Source organism: Fundulus heteroclitus, chromosome 5, assembly GCF_011125445.2.
Source record: "Fundulus heteroclitus isolate FHET01 chromosome 5, MU-UCD_Fhet_4.1, whole genome shotgun sequence".
Lineage (NCBI taxonomy): Eukaryota > Metazoa > Chordata > Actinopteri > Cyprinodontiformes > Fundulidae > Fundulus > Fundulus heteroclitus.
Genome location: NC_046365.1, coordinates 9,768,517 through 9,787,546, shown reverse-complemented (window position 1 = coordinate 9,787,546; position 19,030 = coordinate 9,768,517). Strand labels below are relative to the sequence as shown.

General features: G+C 42.2%; 1 protein-coding gene across 1 annotated transcript in view; it reads left to right on the top strand.

Annotated features, from left to right (window-relative positions):
- The window catches only part of grin2bb (glutamate receptor, ionotropic, N-methyl D-aspartate 2B, genome duplicate b), a 155,029-nt gene that overhangs the window by 81,782 nt on the left and 54,217 nt on the right, over positions 1-19,030 (top strand). Inside the window, 3 exon segments of the mRNA XM_036136844.1 lie at positions 9,204-9,347; positions 14,782-15,052; positions 17,411-17,603. Of these exon segments, the coding sequence (XP_035992737.1) occupies positions 9,204-9,347; positions 14,782-15,052; positions 17,411-17,603 (608 nt within the window).

The following is a 19,030-nucleotide window of genomic DNA, read 5'->3' as shown; positions in this document are numbered from 1 at the left end:
TAGAGTGGTAACAAGTTTCTGCAAGTGCTAACCAGGTAACCTTTTTCTGGTTCGGGTTGTCTTCTGTGGACTTGGGTCCTCCGGCACTATCACACGCACTGGTTCTGGACTTGGCAGGGATGTTAGACAAAGTGTTGAAAACCCTATTCCAGCTGAGACAGTTGACTAAAATAAAAACCCTACTGAATATAAAATCTCCTCAAACTGTAACTTTCAACCAGCAACGGATGTTTTCTGATGTCTGTTATACTTGTTCACTATTCTATTTAAAGTTGTTTTATTTTTCCATTTTGTGTCCAGCCCTTGGCCAGTGCTTGGTATTTCAGTACGCGTTCATAAATAAAGCCGGCTCGGGTGAAAGTTAGCACGGGTCGTATCTTTTAAAGACCTTTTTTTTTAAGCAGGTTTCTCACAAAAAGTTGTGGAATTAAAATAACAAAATGATTTCAAATTTCAACTCAGCATGAAAGCCACTTTAAGCATTCTGTTGTGACGGTTCTGATTAGTAAATGTGGACCCAAAATAAATACAGCCAAATTAAACACAATGGCCTCTGATTGTTCAACCTGCACTAATGGAACACAAATCAAAGAACATCAGCTGTATTTATGCTACAGGATGAGAATCACTGACCAAAAGTGATTGTCGCTCATTTAACCTCATCTATTGTATTCACTCACATACAACCATAACAATCATGGCCAATAGAAAAAAAACTGATTTGGCACACAAGCAACACTTCAAGAACAGAGGGCTTTCATTTCGTGGGCTAATATTTAATAAGTGAGGCAATAAATAATTATGAGCCTCTAAATGTTCCCTTTATTCTTCCTTTTTGTGTTGCATAGCATATTTTACCTTCTGAAATGCAGTCTCAGCGCAACTTTGCACGTCCTCAGGATCTATCATCTGTGTTTTGCTGACTGCGGTGGGAGTGAAACATCTCGGAAAACATTTTTCTGACACAGAACAGCTCAAGCAAATCAGTCAAGGTAGTAAGGGATTTACAAAAATAAAACCAAGGATGAGAAACTGAAACAGGCTCATTTCTAATTAAATTGCTGAGCATGAGACTAATCAACTCAAGGTGCTTGGTTTGATTGGAAATCTGAGGCTGAGGCAGGTTGGGCTGCTTAAAAGGAGCAGGATTGGCAGCAGCAGCACTCAGGCTGCAAGGAGGAGAGGGACGAAGATAAAAGTGCAGAAAAAAGAGTGTAATGAAGTGGAAAAAGCTGAGTGTTGGAGGGAAAGATGTGTGCACTGCCATCGTATGTGTTTTTTTTCTCTCTCTATCTCTCTCTGTTTGTTGTGTTTGTGAAGCCTTGCTTCTGTGACTTCTGAGGATCGCTTGCCTGTTTTCTCAAGCAAGTCTCTCTCTGGCTTCAACAAGCTGCCCCTCTTGCGCTCTCCTCTCCAATCCTTCGCCACCAGGGCTTGTCGAACGCTGGGCCCGAAATGTCGCCCTTCCTTCTGCATGTCTAATCGGAGACGGGCTTCCTTTGGCACGACATGCAGATGAGTCGCCAAATCCTCTCAACCCTCCCTCTTGGAGGATGGCGCGGCTTTAGCTGTCGCGCGGCGCCGCTGCACGCCGATGCAGCAGCTGCAGCGTCTGCGGCGAGCTGACCACGTGCCCCGCGAGGTGTCTGTGACAAAACGGAGGAAAAACTGACTGTCCTGATGCATTTAAGTCACGCAGCGGCCCCTGACACGTCTCTGGCGGTCGTGATTCATTTTAATACGCACTGCCGAGAGGGAAAGGCGCTCTCACTCTCTCTCTCTCTCTCTCTCCGTCTGCTGTGAAGAACAAAAAAAAAAAAAAGAAAACGATGAAAAACGGTGTGTGTATTTACGCAGATGAGAGCGTGCATTAGCACGTGGTTATTTCTGTCATCCGGCGGGGATCTCCAGTGAGTTCAGCGAGGGCGCCGGTGTCAACCTCTTAACTGGAGGTTACGCTCACACTTCAGGCTGCAGAACAGCCCGTCAGGGAGCAGGAGTGACACACAGAGGTTTGTTTTACTTAGCGAGCTCTCATGGCTTATCTGCACAAAGGTTGAATATTGCTCCTCCAGTGATTCACTCTCCCACCAGATGCTCTGAGGAGTGTGTATGAGGTGGTGGTGGTGCTTCTGCTGCTGCTGCTGCTGGTGGTGGTGGTGGGGGGACTCACACAACTGTTGCAGGGTTTGTGCAACTATTTTAAGAATGGTGGGCTCAGGCTGAAACATGAAAGCAATGTTTGATGTGTCTCCCGATGAGCAAGAGCACAAAAGATGCAAAAAGGGAGTGAGAAAAATGATATAGAGGAACATGACAGCGATGAATTAACTGGCCCTGACTCACCGAAGATAAAAGAGTGCACCCAAACCTTTGGAACCAGCCTGTTGTTTTATAGATTTATGCGTCTCGTGAGCTGCATTGCTTTTGTTTAGTTTTTTTTTTTTTTCACCATTTCAATCGTAATGAAACCCAAAGAGTCACAGAGATCTATGAAATTCCCCCTGAATACTTTGTGTGTGCAGTTTTCTAACGAATGTATTTTAGTTGAACTAATCACATCAGTTTTATATTTTACTTATGGAGCAACCTTCAAATCCCAAGCGCTTTACAAAGGTTAAAAACAGAGAAACAAGCATGCATACAACAATTAAATTCAATTAGGTCACACCAGCAAGTGTATATAAAGTAAGAATTAGACAAATTGATCATAATGGCATTAAATGCTGAACTGAAGAAAACGCAGTGGCATTAGTAGTCTGGATAGTTTTTAGCGTAAAAAGATAAAAAAGTTGTTAAAAGCTCCCCTAAAAAAGCAATCGTCAATTTTATGGCTGAATTTATAATTATTATTTGGTTACTGTAGAAGGGATTTGCTTTATTTGTCATCCATCCATCCATCCATCCATCCATCCATCCATCCATCCATCCAGGCTAATATGAATGATCAGAATGATGTTTAGAAATGAAACACAAACCTCCAACACTAGCCAGAGCGTGATACGTCATGCAGACACGTATATTTTAGACGTCATGGTGCATGAGTAAGAATTAAGAGTCTTTTTTTTTTTTTTCCTGGCTAAAACAACATGTTGATGTTTTGGGGTGTGAGTACGGGATTGTGATGCCTGTCACATATGCAAGTGCTTACGCCCCTGTGTAATCATACTCAGCAGCCTGGTCTTTCGGCATCATTAAACTAATAAGATTAGTCTTTGAATCATTTAAAAAGCTCCGTTTACAAATCAAGTCCCCACTGTGAAAGCTGACTGAGTGCCATCAGAGTTTACGGTATCATTAGAGCTTCTTTGGCTGCATGTTTCCCTAGAACATTGCTCGTCTTTTTTAACGCCAACAGGTTAAATGCACAAACAAAAGCCATGCAGTGCATCAACATTCTTTGACAAATAAAATTCTCTTATAATCCTCTGGTCAGTTATGAAATACAACTTACAGTGTCTTCAAAACGTATTTGTACATTTCTTTATAAATCGTGCCTTAGATTAAATTAGATAAACTCTGTTTTCATTACAGAGCAATGAAATGCAGTTTAGCATCTAACCAGAAAAGCAGTAAGCAGTCGGTGCATGCAGCATGAATAGTCTGGTATGTAAGAGGTTTGTTCTTTATAGCATATGGACAGTATTAGCTTCAGTCCTTGACTCGCCTATCCTGGGTTTGACTCCTGGCTCATTGACCTTTGCTGCCTGTTAAAGTGTTGCTTTATAACTTAACACGATTTTAAACTTCTCCGCAACTTTGTCCCTGACCTGTTTCATGGGGTCCTTGCTTCTCATGATGCTGTTTGTTCTTTAATGACACAATAAACCTCCGATTTTTGTGCGACTTGGTGGATTTCATTTCAAATTTGCAGCCTCGCGTTTCAGATTTTTTTTTTTTATATATGTAAAACATTTTTAAAGCCATGTGTTTTTCTTCCACTTCATAATCATACGCGATAACCAAGATGAATTGAAATTCATGGTTATCACGTGACAAAATGCGAAAAGGTTGATGGAAATATTTGTAGATTTCTTTCTTTGGTCAACAGATCGGCGCAACAGAATCAGAATCAGAATCAGACATACTTTAATAATCCCAGAGGGAAATTACTTAATCACCGCCGCACAGCTGCTAATGTGGCTGCTTGCTTCTGTACAGCCCCTCTAGTGTCCATCTAGGTTGGGATGATCATCACTGAGCGTGTCAGAGGAGAAGCAGAAACAAGACCTGAAACTTTGAACAAAGCTAACAGTTAGCAATGTCTTCACCGTATCGCTTGATTGAAAAACAGGTGGAAAACAATCTTGGCCAGTATATTTTTACGCGAATAGATCGACAAGCTCAACCCTGCAAATCTGGAACAGGGCTCGGGTGTGTTTTTCCACGTTCGATCTTAAAAAAATGCCGTCCCATAAACAGAAGATTGTTGTGCATACAGAGCCGTTTGCCTGCTCCGCTGGCTGCGCTGGGCGTGATCGAGTCGGAGCGTTAAACTGGCCTGTTGGCAGTCCAAGCCTGTCGCCGGCTGAAAACATTTAGAGCGTAAAGAACCGAAATGACCCATCAGAGGAGAAATTGAACGGCTTAGCGAGAAAAGTCAAAAATCCACGTAGAAAAGCTGCAGTGATATTGATGGAATATCGTGCGGTATAAACCCAGATAAGCAAGTGAGGAGGCTGGCTGCTCCGCTAAATGTTGCAGACAGACTGTACCAAAGGGATCACTTCACATCTCTGAGACATGAGTTAATGGAGCCACAGGCCATTATGTAAAAACGGGGGAGAGAAGAGGAGAAGACAGGGCAGTGTTGGAGGGGTTAAATAAAAAAGGGGAAAAAAAAAAAAAAAACGATGCCGAGTGAATAATAGTCAGGACACAAAATAAGGTTATTAGGATCTGAAGAAGAAAACAGAATGTGACGATGATTGGCTGTAATTTTAGAAAGCTGTGCTCTCACAATAGTCGATGAATGGCAGGTTTGATTTCATGAGTGATTACACCGTACATCAGTCACTTTTAGAAAGGAGACGTAGAGGAAAAAAAGGGAGATCGAGACAAAGCAGGGGGACATGGGATTGAAGGAGAAATTATACTGTTTAAGTAAACTGAGCGCAAAGACCTAGACTGATTAAAACCAGCCAAGTAACACCACCAAAAAATCTGCATGTCACAGTATAGTGTTACCTGAATCTGAATGAGAACCTGCGGATTGGCAAGAAAGTTTATGTTCATTGTGGCTCCGTAATGATAAGATCCTCACAATTCAATTCCATTTTGATTCTCTGGGTCACAGTTCAATTCGATATTGATTTAAATGCTTCGATATTGATTCAGAAAAAAAGTACACGTACACAAATCATTCATTAAAGCGCCTGTTGATATTTTTTGGGGATGTTTGATGATGGACGGCCGTGTTATACATTGCTTTAACACTGTATACATTTCTATTTCTGAGCAATAAAATATCTGATAATAAAGCAGGAGCACAATAACAACTGAGCACCATCTTCTTAAAACCCCTCGCTGTTAATGACACGTTACGGTCACGGTTCCTTACGAAGACGGCAGAAACTCCTCTGTGTGCCAACAGAGGTTGGCGGCTGTTTGCAAGGAAAGGATCCGTCAACTTGCGTCGGTTTTGGATGCTGTAATGAACCAAGAGTTGGACCCGATAGTTGAGCCGAGACACGAGAAGTTTTAAAAGAACTGGCAGGCGCACACCCAGGAACCACTTTGGTGAATCCAGGAGTTGGCACTGGATCCGAGCAGCGGGTCCAAGAGTCTCTGGTTTTCTGAATCGATATTGAAGTGGGGAAAAAAATATATTGCAATGCATTGATGATACACTATTTTTACCCACTCCTAATGTTCACAGAGGATTCCTGTCTGATCCCTGAAACGTCCAGCAAACTTTAGAGAATTTGGGTTAGAATTGAAAGTAGGATGTTTCACACTTTTAACACGTTTATAACAGCAAAGAGTTTAAAGCTTTAGCAAATTGAAATTCTCAGACTGGTTAGTCAGTAGGCCTACTTGGTGGAAAGAAACACTTGAATAAAAGTTTAAGGAAAAGCAGGACACGTCCAGCTTTGTCCCCTATAACCCAGGAGGAAGTGTCAACGAGGAGGTAACAGACAGAAACCCAGATTTGTGACGTGGTGAAAGAATAACAAAGGGGGGGGAGGTAAAGCGCACGTAATACTCATAGTTGAGTCATTCAATCCTGCACTACTGGAGGCAAATGCTTAAACAGCTATGGCTTTTCCAAAGTAGGTGTCAGTTAAAGGGTGAATGGTGCGCTGGCTGCCAGTCACATGTGAGAATGCATTCATTACCTCCTTTAACAGAGTGGAGTGTATGCACTGCCATACTGCCAGTGTGGATTATATGTCAGGGTCCGACTAAGTATACACACACACACACACACACACACACACACACACACACACACACACACACACACACACACACACACACACACACACACACACACACACACACACACACACACACACACACACACACACAGACAAATATTCCCATTACTGCCAGTCCCGCCACCATCATTTGACGATGATAGGCTATAACCATATCATTACAGTGAAAGCTATGGAACATATCCACCACTGAAGGATGGATCAGAGCAGGGGTAAGTGTACTTACGTTATGACGACTTACACCTGTGATTTATATATATATATATAAATCACAGGTGTATATATATATATATAAATCACAGGTGTAAGTAAATGCATGTAGCTATAATTACTCACTTTGTAAATTTAGTCGATAGTTGAGGCAAATCATACTTGAAGGCAAAGGTCAGTATTTAAAGCCACATCCAACACCTCCCTCCATCTTTGTCACCTCTCAGCAGTCCGTCTTATTCTGTACAGAGACCCTGACAGGATGAGTTTCTTATCGCACCTCGTCTCCTTTGTCCCCTTTGGTCATTTGCATTTGTAAATAATAAATGTCGACATCTTTGTCCCTTTAAGTTTCCTCGCTGTTTCGACACGAGCCGCTGACCTGTCCTTGATTATGATTTAGAGCCAAAGAGGCGCTTCAGGGGAAAAGAGAGGATCCTTGTAATACCTTTTCTTGTCTCTGTTACAAGGAGAATGGCCTCTTGGAAAAGATTAATGTCTGTAAATGACATGCATGACATTACAGATGAATTGTCTTGAAAAAATATTCTTAATTCTATTACTACTTTATATTTGTGAAAATCTAAAACAGTTAAAGAGTGAATGTCTATTGTTGAATTTTTTGCGGTTGACCAGCACAATCTTGTGCAAAAAGACAGAGGAGGTCAAGTAATGCACAGCTTTTCAAATAGCATCCTAAACTTCAAATTTCCAAGTTGGAAGTCCAACTTCAGCAGCTTTGTTGTTGTTTTTCCGGCTGAGCACTTAAAAAATCCAACTTCCAAGTTGAAAGGGAATTACTGTTAACTTCATCCATCCTCATCCTCAACTCTGACCAGCTTCTCTGTCCCTGGGAGAGAAAAGCATGGCCACAGTTGTTTTGTTGTTGTTTTCACGTGCAGTTAAAATGGAGTGTTTTAGAGTTTGTACCAATTCATTTACAGAGCATGCCTCCAACTGTTTAGGATGTATTATATTTTTATTGTGAAGCTAACAACAAATAAGACAAAAATAACAGAAAACTTACATTCATACCTCTTAACCCCCCTCCTTATTTTTAGAGACGCTTCTTGCAGCAATTCAAGCTGCTCGTGACTTTGGATCAGTCTCTATGAGCTAAACTGCTGCAGCTCCTTAATGTTGGATGGGTTTGCTTATAAAAAGTGATCTTCAAGTCTATCCACAGATTTTCAATTGGATTGAGGTCAGGACTTTGACTAGGCCATTCCAACACATTTAAATGTTTCCCATGAAAGCACTCTAGTGTTGCTTTAGCAGGATGCTTCAGGTCATTGTCCTGCTGGAAGGTGAACCTCTGTCCCAGTCTCAAATCACAGACTGGAAGGTTCCCTGTATTTAGCACCGTCCATCTTTCCTTTGAGTCGGACCAGTTTCCCAGTCCCTGCAGCTGATAAGCATCCCCACACTATGATGTTGCCACCAGTATGCTTCAAAGTGTGAACCGTATTATTGGGGTGATAGGATGTGACATAATGTTTTCCTTGGTGGCTAAAAAGCTCAAATTTAGTCTCATTTGACCTGAACTCCTTCCTCCTGTGCCCCCTCTCTGTTTAATGTCCCCCTGGCCCGACCTGTGAGTTCTGGTGGTACCATGTGCTTTCCATTTGAAGATGACAGATCTGATCGTGCTGTGGGGGAACATCAAAGGTTTAGATATTTTTTTATAACCCCGCCCTGACTTGTACTTCTCAACATCTTTGCCCCTGCCTTGTTTAGAGAGCTCCTTGGTCTTCATGGTGCGATGCCTCTTGCTTAGTGGTGCTGCAGCCTCTGGGGTCTTTCAGGAAAGGCGTGTTTATACTGACAGGTGATCTGACAGTTTGATTGTACACAAGTGGACTTCATTTTACCAATTATGTAACTTTTGAAGATAATTGGTTGCACCAGATCTTTTAAGGGGTTTCATAACAAAGGGGTGGACGCATGCTAATTTTCAGTATGTTATTTTTTGTTTATTTATATTTTTGTCACTTTATTTCAGCACCTTAGACTATTGTGTGCAGATCCGTCACATGAAATGATAAAAAAAAAAAAAAAAAAACATTTGAATAGCAAGGTTGGAGTGTAACAAAACATGACAATTTCCAAATTGTGTGTGTGTGTGTGTGTGTGTGTGTGTGTGTGTGTGTGTGTGGAAGGGGGAATACTTTTGCCTTTCACTTTATGACCTTGGGCCACTTTGTGTTGGTCTAACACATATAATCCCAAGAACACACATTTTACAACAGGAATAACTTGAAGCAGTTAAGATACTTTAACAGCAAAATGCTTACTTTAGTAAATGTCACTTTGGGCATTTTAAGGTATAATTGCAACTTAATTAGTTACGTGGAGCTGAAACATTGCTTGAATGGCTGAGTGTTATATTGTTTCATATTGTCTCAGCGATACAAGGAAGATTTTATTTGTTCCTGAGTTTTTCCAGGAGCCAGAAACGCTCCATAATCATCCATGCCCGACCTTCTTGCTCTCTCTCATGCTATATGACTCATGACCCTGTTTGCTGATTGGGCCTCTGTCTCTGGTTTCCAGGACGACCACTCCATGTTTTTCCAGTTTGGCCCCTCCATCGAGCAGCAGGCGTCCGTCATGTTGAACATTATGGAGGAGTATGACTGGTACATCTTCTCTATCGTCACCACATACTACCCCGGGTACCAGGACTTTATCAACAAGGTAAACACACAAAAAGACGCTCCTGACAGTGCGAACGTGTCGCTGGAACTGTTTTTAAGGATCCAAGCAAATCGTTTAAAGTTTATCCTTATCGTTCCCCCCTTTTGCAATTTTATTCCGTCAGTGCTGCGTTCAGCTGCCAAAATGGTGTTAAACTCATCCGTCTCCAGGCACACGCCCCCTGATTCTGAAGCTCTAATTATCAGCATTTCAAAATGATAAAGTTTGGCAGTTTCCTCCAAGTGGATAGCTCCTTCAATCTGCTCCTTGCTTTAATGGAGAAGTCCGACAGGCTGGAAGTGCCCCGCTGAATGCTGCCTCAGCCTGCTTATCTCTGAGGCACGAACAGCCTCTTTAAAATAAAAAGAAATGGCATGAGCTCCCGAACAACTCAGAACATCTGAGAAGCAGGACAAGGTTACTAAAAGTCATCTCATCAAATTTTACAGTTAATATTGTAGCAGTGTCAAGCGCCTTTGCTTTGATCGTTAAAGCATCCATTTGAAAGTAGAGGAAGGAAATAATATAAAAGGATACTTATTGCTCATACTCCTCTGAGGAGCTTCTCACAGTGGTCAGATTTATGTTGTATCAACTGACTAATGCAGAGGCATGCAGGAGTTGGGACGCCTCAGGCCAAAAATCCTCTGCATAGCTTTGTGAGTAAAATGTGGTTTCCCCAAGTACTGATCATGAACATTTCATTTTCATATTTTAAGGTTTTAATAAAAGAAAAGAACCCTTAGGCTAGTTATGGCTTTCTTTAAAGTTTGATTGCAACGAGTAAAAATACTAGAGCTTTTACATTATTTACACAAAATCTAAAGCATTGATCTCATTGCTTTTATCTTAAACAGAAGAGAAATGATACATCCTACTGTATATTCCTACAACATGGCATAAACCACTAAAGTGAGAATATTTTTAATGATCATTTTTGGATCCTGGGTAATATAGTAGTTTTTAAAAACCACTTCAGCAGAACATTCAACATCTTGTCAAGTGGTCCGCACCGAATGCGTCTGGTCTGCATCTGAAGCTCCAAGTAGCGGCACCCCGAGGCCATTTTTGAGCCTGTTCTATTCAGAAGTACTGTTTGTTGTAGGAAACAAAAAAATCCAAAGCTGAAGTCCAGTCTCAGTGCGCTTCATGTCTAATTTGATTGATGGGTTTTTTATTTGATGGATCTCGCACCACTGCGATCCTGATGTGTGTTTCTCTTTAAGAGTGACGGGTGGAACTCCAAGTTTTTAACAGCTGCAAATGTCTTCAGTCAGTCGCCACATTCCTGCCTTTCTTCTGAACAAGGGGAAAGTGTGGTAGCCTGCTTTGCAGTGCACAGCGACAGGTGTGGGGCGGGGAGAGCTCAGTGCTCCACAAAGCTGGGGGAAATCCAGCGCTTTCCCTAAATCATTTAAATCATTTTAAACTGTAGAAACAATGTGACAGATGCTGCTGGGATTTTGAAACTGTGATGTTTTTTACACCTCTCTATGGCTTGATACCAGTAATCAGCCCATGCCAAAATGTTAATACACTGTGAATTAGAACGTGTATCATTAACCTCCCTCTTTCCAGCTTTGATTCCTGGTTTCTGACTGTTTTGAACATTAGTTTTATTCTTTTATCCTTCTCTCAGAGAAATGGTGTCTGTGTCTGTTGGTGCAGCCCAAATATGTTGTTTTCTGGAAACTCTCCACATTTTCTGCCCTCAAACATGTCGGACTGCAGTTAAAAGACCTCTGCATCCATAGGACTTTAATGGAGCCCCATCTGTGCAGGTGTTACTGCTCAGCAGAGCAATGCTCTATTTGCAACAGACAATGCTAAAATCTTCACAAAGGCTCTTCTGAGTCATTTCAGGGGTTTAATTAACTCACAAAAGTTGTGTAAGCCAGTCTGCTTGGAGGCTTGCTCTGTGGCATGTGGTTGTCTGAAAACATCCTGGATTTTTTTAAGGCAGAATCTAAAGTTTTGACTCTAACTCATTATTTACTCGCCGTCAGTTCGGTACCTGCCCATTTTCAGAGGAGTCTGTTTATTTTCTGGTGCCACTAAACCCAGGCTGTACAATCCTTCAGGCCTAAAGACCCAAGAGATGAATTAGTCTTATGTGGACTCTTAACTGACAACTTCAGCACAGAACCAGTTTAACGCGTATCAAAGTGGATCTTTTTCCACTTAGTTACCAGCAGCCAGTCACAAAGACACCGTTTGTTGCCTTTTCTTTAAATTAACCTATGAAATGAACCCGTTTAACAGACAGAATATAGGACGTTGTAAAAGGCTGATTTGCCAAGCAGGTCGAAATCATCCAGCTAAAAGTAAAAAGCTATCATTTTAAATTAAAGCACAAGAAATTGTTTAGTGAGAAATGTTTTATTTTTATCTGTACATCATCAAACAATATGTGTTCAGTGAATCAAAGAAAATCTTTACTCTATAAGGAACAGATCTGTGACTCATTGTAGAGCCAAACCATTTGCTTAATAAAAGAAAGGAATACATTGAGTTCGTTTAAATGGATTGTTTTCTGTCTTCTTGGTCAAGAAATGTGTTTTAGCCTATTCACAGCAAAAGAAGTAAGATATGAGTCAATATTACTTAAAAAACGTTTGCTATTCAGTGTTTCCCGCAGCGCTATCTTAGCGTGGCGGCCGCCACGCCAAACTCACGCTACCGCCACGCCAACATTCCAAAAAAAAAAAAAAGTGCCGTTAACACACGGTTTGTTGTTGTTGCTTTTGCGCGTGCGTGAATGGCAGGGAAAAAACACATGGATACCCCCGCTCCGCCAGTCTGTCCGCGGAAAACGTGTTTTATCTCCCCCCCCCCCCCCCCCCCCCCCCCGCTCCGCCGAAAACGTGTCGTCCACAACACCCCCCCCCCCCCCCCCCGCGATTCGGTCCGCGGAAAACGTGTCGTCAACAAGCCCCCCACCCCCCCCCCCCCACCCCCGACCCCCCCGCTCCGCGAGTCGGTCCGCCTCTCACAAAAGCTAATTCCTGCGGGAAACACTACTATTCTTTGTTACGTTTATTCATGGGTATGTCTGAGGTTCAGTGCTCACAGGCTGCACAACATAGAGTCAGAACCCTGTTCTAGATAATCAAATAAAGCAGAGCCAGCCCATATTTTATGGGGATGCTAAGCAGGAATCCATTTTGTTCCTGCTAAAAGTCCGTCTTGTCATGTATGCACACAGGCTCAAAAACTGAGTTTTTCCAAATATCCACTTATATTTCCACTTTATGCCACAGTTTTCAGAATCATTCGTTTTTAGAGATGTAAAACGCCGTTTGTGTGCGGATGAAGGACCTGATGGCATAAAAATGTATTCCAGGGTTCTTACCAGCACATTTCAGCAGAATTGGCCATTACGCTGAAAGTTGTCAAAACTACACTGAAATTAGACCTGTAACGACACAAATGTTTGACGTAGCAACATAGAAATATCAGTAAAACTCTTGTACGTGCATCAGTAAAGTTATAAACCTCCTGGACAACGTAAGCTAACGCTAGCTGCTATTAGCTTGATCAACAGCTGTAGTACGCAACCCTGCGCCGCGTGAATGCTTCCAGAGAAACGACACACCAGCACGGCAGCAATTAGTAAAGTTGTTAATTTAAGGTAAAAAAAAAAGGTATGAATGTATACAACATAATGAACAAGACAAAGTGCAGTAAATAAATAACACAGTGTGTCTAATAGTATCCTGTGCACAGAGTTTTGTCATTAAAATGTTGTCATGTAGATGTGTTAACAGAAACGGGAAAAACAATTTGGTTTTTAATGCAGCGTTGTCGTGTGCACAGTCAAGCCCATCACCCACCAGCCCACACAGTCAAGACATCTCTTTTAAACTGTCCAAACTGTCTAAGCTTGACTCTGTGTGCATTTAACATCCCTCCCCTTCATGATTAACCAAGCAGCATACATTTAAATTCCCTGTAATGTGTTTCGCTTGACCATCTTATGATGAAATCCATGCTGTTTATAGAACTAATAGGGGTAAAATATTTGTCTGGACAAGGTTATTTCTTTAATTCAAATCGTCTGGCAGATGTGTCCGGTCTGCAGCTTTTTAATCCAGATTAATTAGTCGTGTCCACAACACTAATTTTTTTATGTCTTTGGTGACAGTGACAGTATGCATGACAGACGATCCAGCACTGACACAAACAGCGGAAATTAACAAAAATTGACATTGAGTGATGTCTGGTAAAATCAACCCGACACCTATCGGTACTTCGAAATTCTAAAAAGACAAAAAAAAAAAAAATTCTTACTAAAGTTTGACATTTTGAAATCCTTCAGCATTTGCTGTAAATAAACATTGTAAATTATAAGTAAACTTATATATAACAAACTTACTTTATGTGTTAGAGATCGATGTTGTGTGTGAGAACCCTGCTGCTCTTGTAGGCCCCCTGCTGGCCGGGTGGTTAAAAGCATCAGCTTAGTTTGCTCATGACCTGCGCCCACGATGAACTGAAGGATGGTGGCGCTCTCAGTTCCTGAGTCTGGCTCTGCCTGGGAATGTACCTTTTCCTCAAATGCATGATTTTCAGATACTCTTAAGCTGCCGTGATCATTTTTGCTATGCATGACACTAATGTTGTGCACCTGTCGTCTAATGTCACATTTTAAACATTTACACAAGTCAACGTCATAAAGACTAGATATAGATGGAGCATGAAGAGGAAAATCAGCCAAAGAAACGAACTGAAAGACCTAGAAAACTGTTGTTTAAGATGGCTGGTTCCTCGAAAGCAATATATATATATATATATATATATATATATATATATATATATATATATATATATATATATATATATATATATATATAAAGAGATGAAAGGAACTCTCTAAGATTTTTTCCCCAATACTGTGTTACCAGATTTATAAAACTGGTTCTCTGTTGTTAAGTTGTAGGGTAATAGGAGTTTTATGTAATTAAAAAAGGACCTTTATTTTACAATGGGACAGTAAACTTGGTTTTCGTTGAGTGGTGTCTTCAATTTTAGAGATTTTTCAAAACACTGAAATTAAAAAACCCAAAGTGTGTTAAATGCTTTATTTAGCTGAAAAATGCAGGAGCAAATACATATAGGAAGCCATTGAATGACTTTTGGCATCAAAGCACCTCCATCTTCCTGTGGCTTTATGCTATCGGTGCCTCCAGCACTGCTCCTTTGCTGCCGAGAGCTTTTGAGGGAAAGATTATCTCAGCGCATTTTGACTGTTATAATATAAAACTGACTGCTCCTTCCAGAGATTCATGTAGAATAGCTGTGTAGCATTCTGGGAGCTGAGGAAGGGGGAGGAAGAGACATCTCAGTCAGTTTTGTTCCAGTACATCTCCTTCACAGCTCCACCGCCTGTGCACAGCCTACACTTTCTCAGTTCATCTCTTCCTTTTCCCACCAGGTACGCAGCACCATTGAGAACAGCTTTGTGGGTTGGGAGCTAGAGGAAGTCATCCTGCTGGACATGTCGGTGGATGATGGAGACTCCAAGATCCAGAATCAGATGAAGAAACTGCAGAGCCCTGTTATCCTGCTCTACTGCACCAAGGAGGAAGCGAGCACTATTTTTGAAGTGGCCCACTCCGTAGGCCTGACAGGCTACGGCTACACCTGGATCGTACCTTCGCTGGTGGCCGGTGACGCGGACCACGTTCCATCTGTCTTCCCTATAGGTATGCCAGGAATTATTCATTCGGATCAGCACCGTGTAATTAGACCCTATCAAAGCAACACGTGCAGCAGAATGTGAATGAAGGGCCACTGGTCCTACATACAGAGCCTTGCTGTGCTTTTCATACCCTTGGAACTTCTTCACATTTTGTGGTTGTAACGTACAAAATGGAAAACATAGTAGTGTTTATGTGTGAGTTAAAAAATAGACACACGGTTTCATACAAAAAAGAAAGAAAATTACAAATCTAGTGTCGGGTTCCATCCTTTATAGAGGCCGCTTTTTCTGCTTTGTCCATTCTTTGCAAAATAGCTCAAGCTCAGTCAAGGAGGATGGAGAGAGTCCTTATGTTTGGACTTGTGATGTTGGACTTCTTCCTAAGTCTCAAGTCTTTTGCAGCCTCTAAGACCTGTTCTTCCAGGATGACCCTGTATTTTACTCCAGTCTCTCTTCCCATCAACTCTGATCAGCTTCCCTGTCCCCGCTGGATGATGAGTTCAGGGTGTTTGGTTTCCACCACACCTCTACGGCCTTTTGCCTATAGGCCTCATGTGACAACAGCGCCTTCTTCCTTTACACGGCTTTCTTTTACCAATCGTCTTTCTAGCTGCCTCTCTTCCATAGAGGTCATACATTTGAACTAGTATTTGTTGTATCAACATATTCTCCCCACCTGAGCTGTGGATCTTCACAGCTCCTCCAGGGTTACCATGACTGTCTTGGCTGGTTCTCTTTTTTTTTAATGTGTCCTGTCTCACAGTGTAGCAATAAGAATTGTCTTAATGCCAAAAACAGCCCAACAGATTTTACTTTCACAAGCAGAGCCTTGCTGCTTTCGCCATAGTGAGCCGCTTGATTTATACATGCAAGAAGCTTTATTATAATTAATGCAGGGTATATTTCATGTTATATGGACACTGAAACAAGACGGTTTCAGGCTGGTTCTCTGATTAATGCTGCTCTTCAGATTGACAGCTCTGGTCTAGTGGGTTTATGTTTGTGTCATACTCTCTCCAGTCCCTGATGATGGATTGCAGTGTGTTCCTTGGTCTTCATGATGCTGTCTGTTCACGAAATTACACACAGGGACTCTTTGTTTAGTGCTTAAGGAGGTTGGTGGTACTGGACTGGATTTAGGAGAATCAGATTAAAGGGGGCTGAATGCAAACCAATATTTTATATTTTTTGTTTTTTTGTAACAATGAAAACCATGAAACCTATTTCTTACTCTCCACAATCATGTTTATGTTGATCTGTCACATAAAATCATTACATTAAGGATTGTGGTCAAACAGTGACTAAATGTTTAAGGGGCTGTAAATACTTTCATAAGACATTTTTGTGGCACTATTATGACGTAACAACACAGATAATTCCCCCGTCCCAAAAAGCTGTGTAAAAACAAAGGTAAGTGACAGATGGGCTGTTTGTAGATGTCTACAGCAAGTATTTACAGCACACTGGTAGCCACTGTTGGGCATATGTGGGTTTGGGGTTTTATTCATCTATATAATTTAATACATTTTGTTTGAGAAATTGTACATTAGCTATTTTTAAATAGAAAGAAAATGTAAGTTTAACCTCAGACCTGCTCTGGCAGCAGTCCGTCTTTATCTGAGCCCCCAGAAAAATGATTTCCCCTAAACATCAGCGGACCTCATGGTGAACCTTTCTTCTCGCTCCGTGTTTTTGTGGAGGCAGAAGTGTGCTTTGGCAAGACACATGAGCAAAGGTCAGGGTTGTTGCCAAAGCCGCTCTGACACTCTGAAGGCTGACTGGAAAATCTACATTTGCCTTTTTTTCCGATACGTTTACTCTGCAGGTTTCAAAAATGGAGACATAATCCAAACCAGCCGTGAAAGAAAAAAAAATGACCTGAAAAGTTGTTTGGGTGTAAGAAATGGATGTCGACATTTGATAGCAAGCAGTTTCTCATGCTTGAAAAGCCAAGTGTAACAAAGTGAGCGGTTGGAGGGGGGGTCACAGTCTAGACTGATGTTTCTATTCAGCTATCTTTTTCTATTTTTAACCTGCAGGAGGTCTTTTTTTTTTGTTGATGCGTATTATCATACCTGACTTTGAGCGATCTCTTCAGTATTGTCCTGAAAATTTGATTTAGAATTACACCATTAATTTAGCTTCTCTAGCAAAATCCATAGATTTTTTTGTGTGTGCGTAACTCTTCACCCTCTGGGAATTTTTAACAGCTATCTGCCTGCTATTTTCTGCATCCACCCTCCTCATCCTCACACTGTTCTGTCTCTCCCCTCCTCCTTTCCTCCTTTGTTTCCTTTCTCTTGAATTTTACTGTTCTCTTACCTCATCTCTCTCTCTCTCTCTCTCTCTCTCTCTCTCTCAGGGCTCATCTCTGTGTCATATGACGAATGGGACTACAACATCGAGGCCAGGGTACGTGACGCAGTGGCTGTCATTGCCACAGCAACCTCAACCATGATGTTGGACCGAGGGCCACACACCCTGCTGAAGTCCAGCTGCCTCGGGACACCTGACAAAAAGGGCGCCAGCACCGGCCACTCCAAGGAAATCTTGAAGTGAGTCAGTCCTTGCAGGATGGAGGGGGGGGGGGGGGGGGGGGTTGTTTGCAATAACAACATGCTCTAACTCTTAATGGCCAATTATACCTGCTTTAACTACCTGCGTCTCTTTGTCTCGCCTTTTATAAACGGTACATCTAACACTTTGCATATCTGAGGTGACAGTTCCCAAAACTGCGGGTGACGTACCTTTGTGTCGGTTCAAAATAATAGCCAGTGACACCCAAGCGGTGTTTGGCTCTCTCTCATTAAGAACCAAGTTAAAGGGTCCAGAGTGGGATTTTAATAAATTTTCTATGTAAAGTAGATTCCAGAGGCTTCAGACCCACAAGGTTTTGTCACTAAGGAACAATACTTGCAATCAGCAAGCATCTCTCTCTCTCTCTCTCTCCCTCTCTCTCTTTCTCTCTCAATCGCTCTCTCTGCTAAAAACACTGGTGTAGTTTGATGTTATTTGAACCAACAGCCAATAATTTGCATTTGTAAACTCGATATAATGTTGAAGCGCTAAGCTCTGACTATTAATGTGTTATTGTGAATGACAGAAATTTTTTAAAGAAAAAAAACCCTGGAAGGTTCTTCTATATTATGTATTTCATCTGATTATATATGTCTTTGTTTCTTTATTTTTTTTATCTGTCTCTCTACATCTTTCTCATTTATTCCATCCTTCTATCTGTCTCTTCTTTTAATCTTTTCTGTCTCTCTCCATCTTACATTCTTTACCTATTGTATCTTTATGTTTCTCTCCATCTATCATATATTTATTTACTTAAGAAGCTCAGTCTTATACAGCTACGGGTGCTGGCGGTGGTCAGAAGGCCCGGTGGCGCCAAATGTATGGCAGCCTCACCTCTCTCAGTCTGCCCCAGTGCAGCTGTAGCTACTAACATAGCTCACCACTGTGAGGGTGTGAATGGGTGAATGACTAAACTGTAGTGTGAAGTGCTTTGGGGGTCAATAAGACTAGTTTAAAGCCGGGCGTACACTGTACGAGTTTTTCAGTCGTGGTACTTATATACATCTCAAACTGTGCGACGAAACCGCGGGGTTTAAAAAGTTCACCGCTCACGATCTGTGCGGCGCGACGCTCGGACGAGACCGGACTGCTCACACTGTACGTCGTGTCCCCTCTGGGACCGCTCACTGTGGTGGCAGAGGCAGGCGAGCGACGGTGGGTGACAGGGACCCAGAGCAGGGGTTCGAGCCCAGCTCTGGCGAGGCCCGCAGGAGGCACCGGGCGTCGGGGGAACGGAGGGGAGAGACGAGACGCATCGGCCGCCGCGCGGCACGGCAGGTCGCCTGGCCCGCACCCACCCCCCCCCCCCCCCCCCCCACCCCCCCCCCCCCCCCCCCCCCCCCCCAGCAAGCGGAGGAGTGCCGAAACAGACGGCCAGCGCGTTGCGCGGACCGAGTGCCGAAAC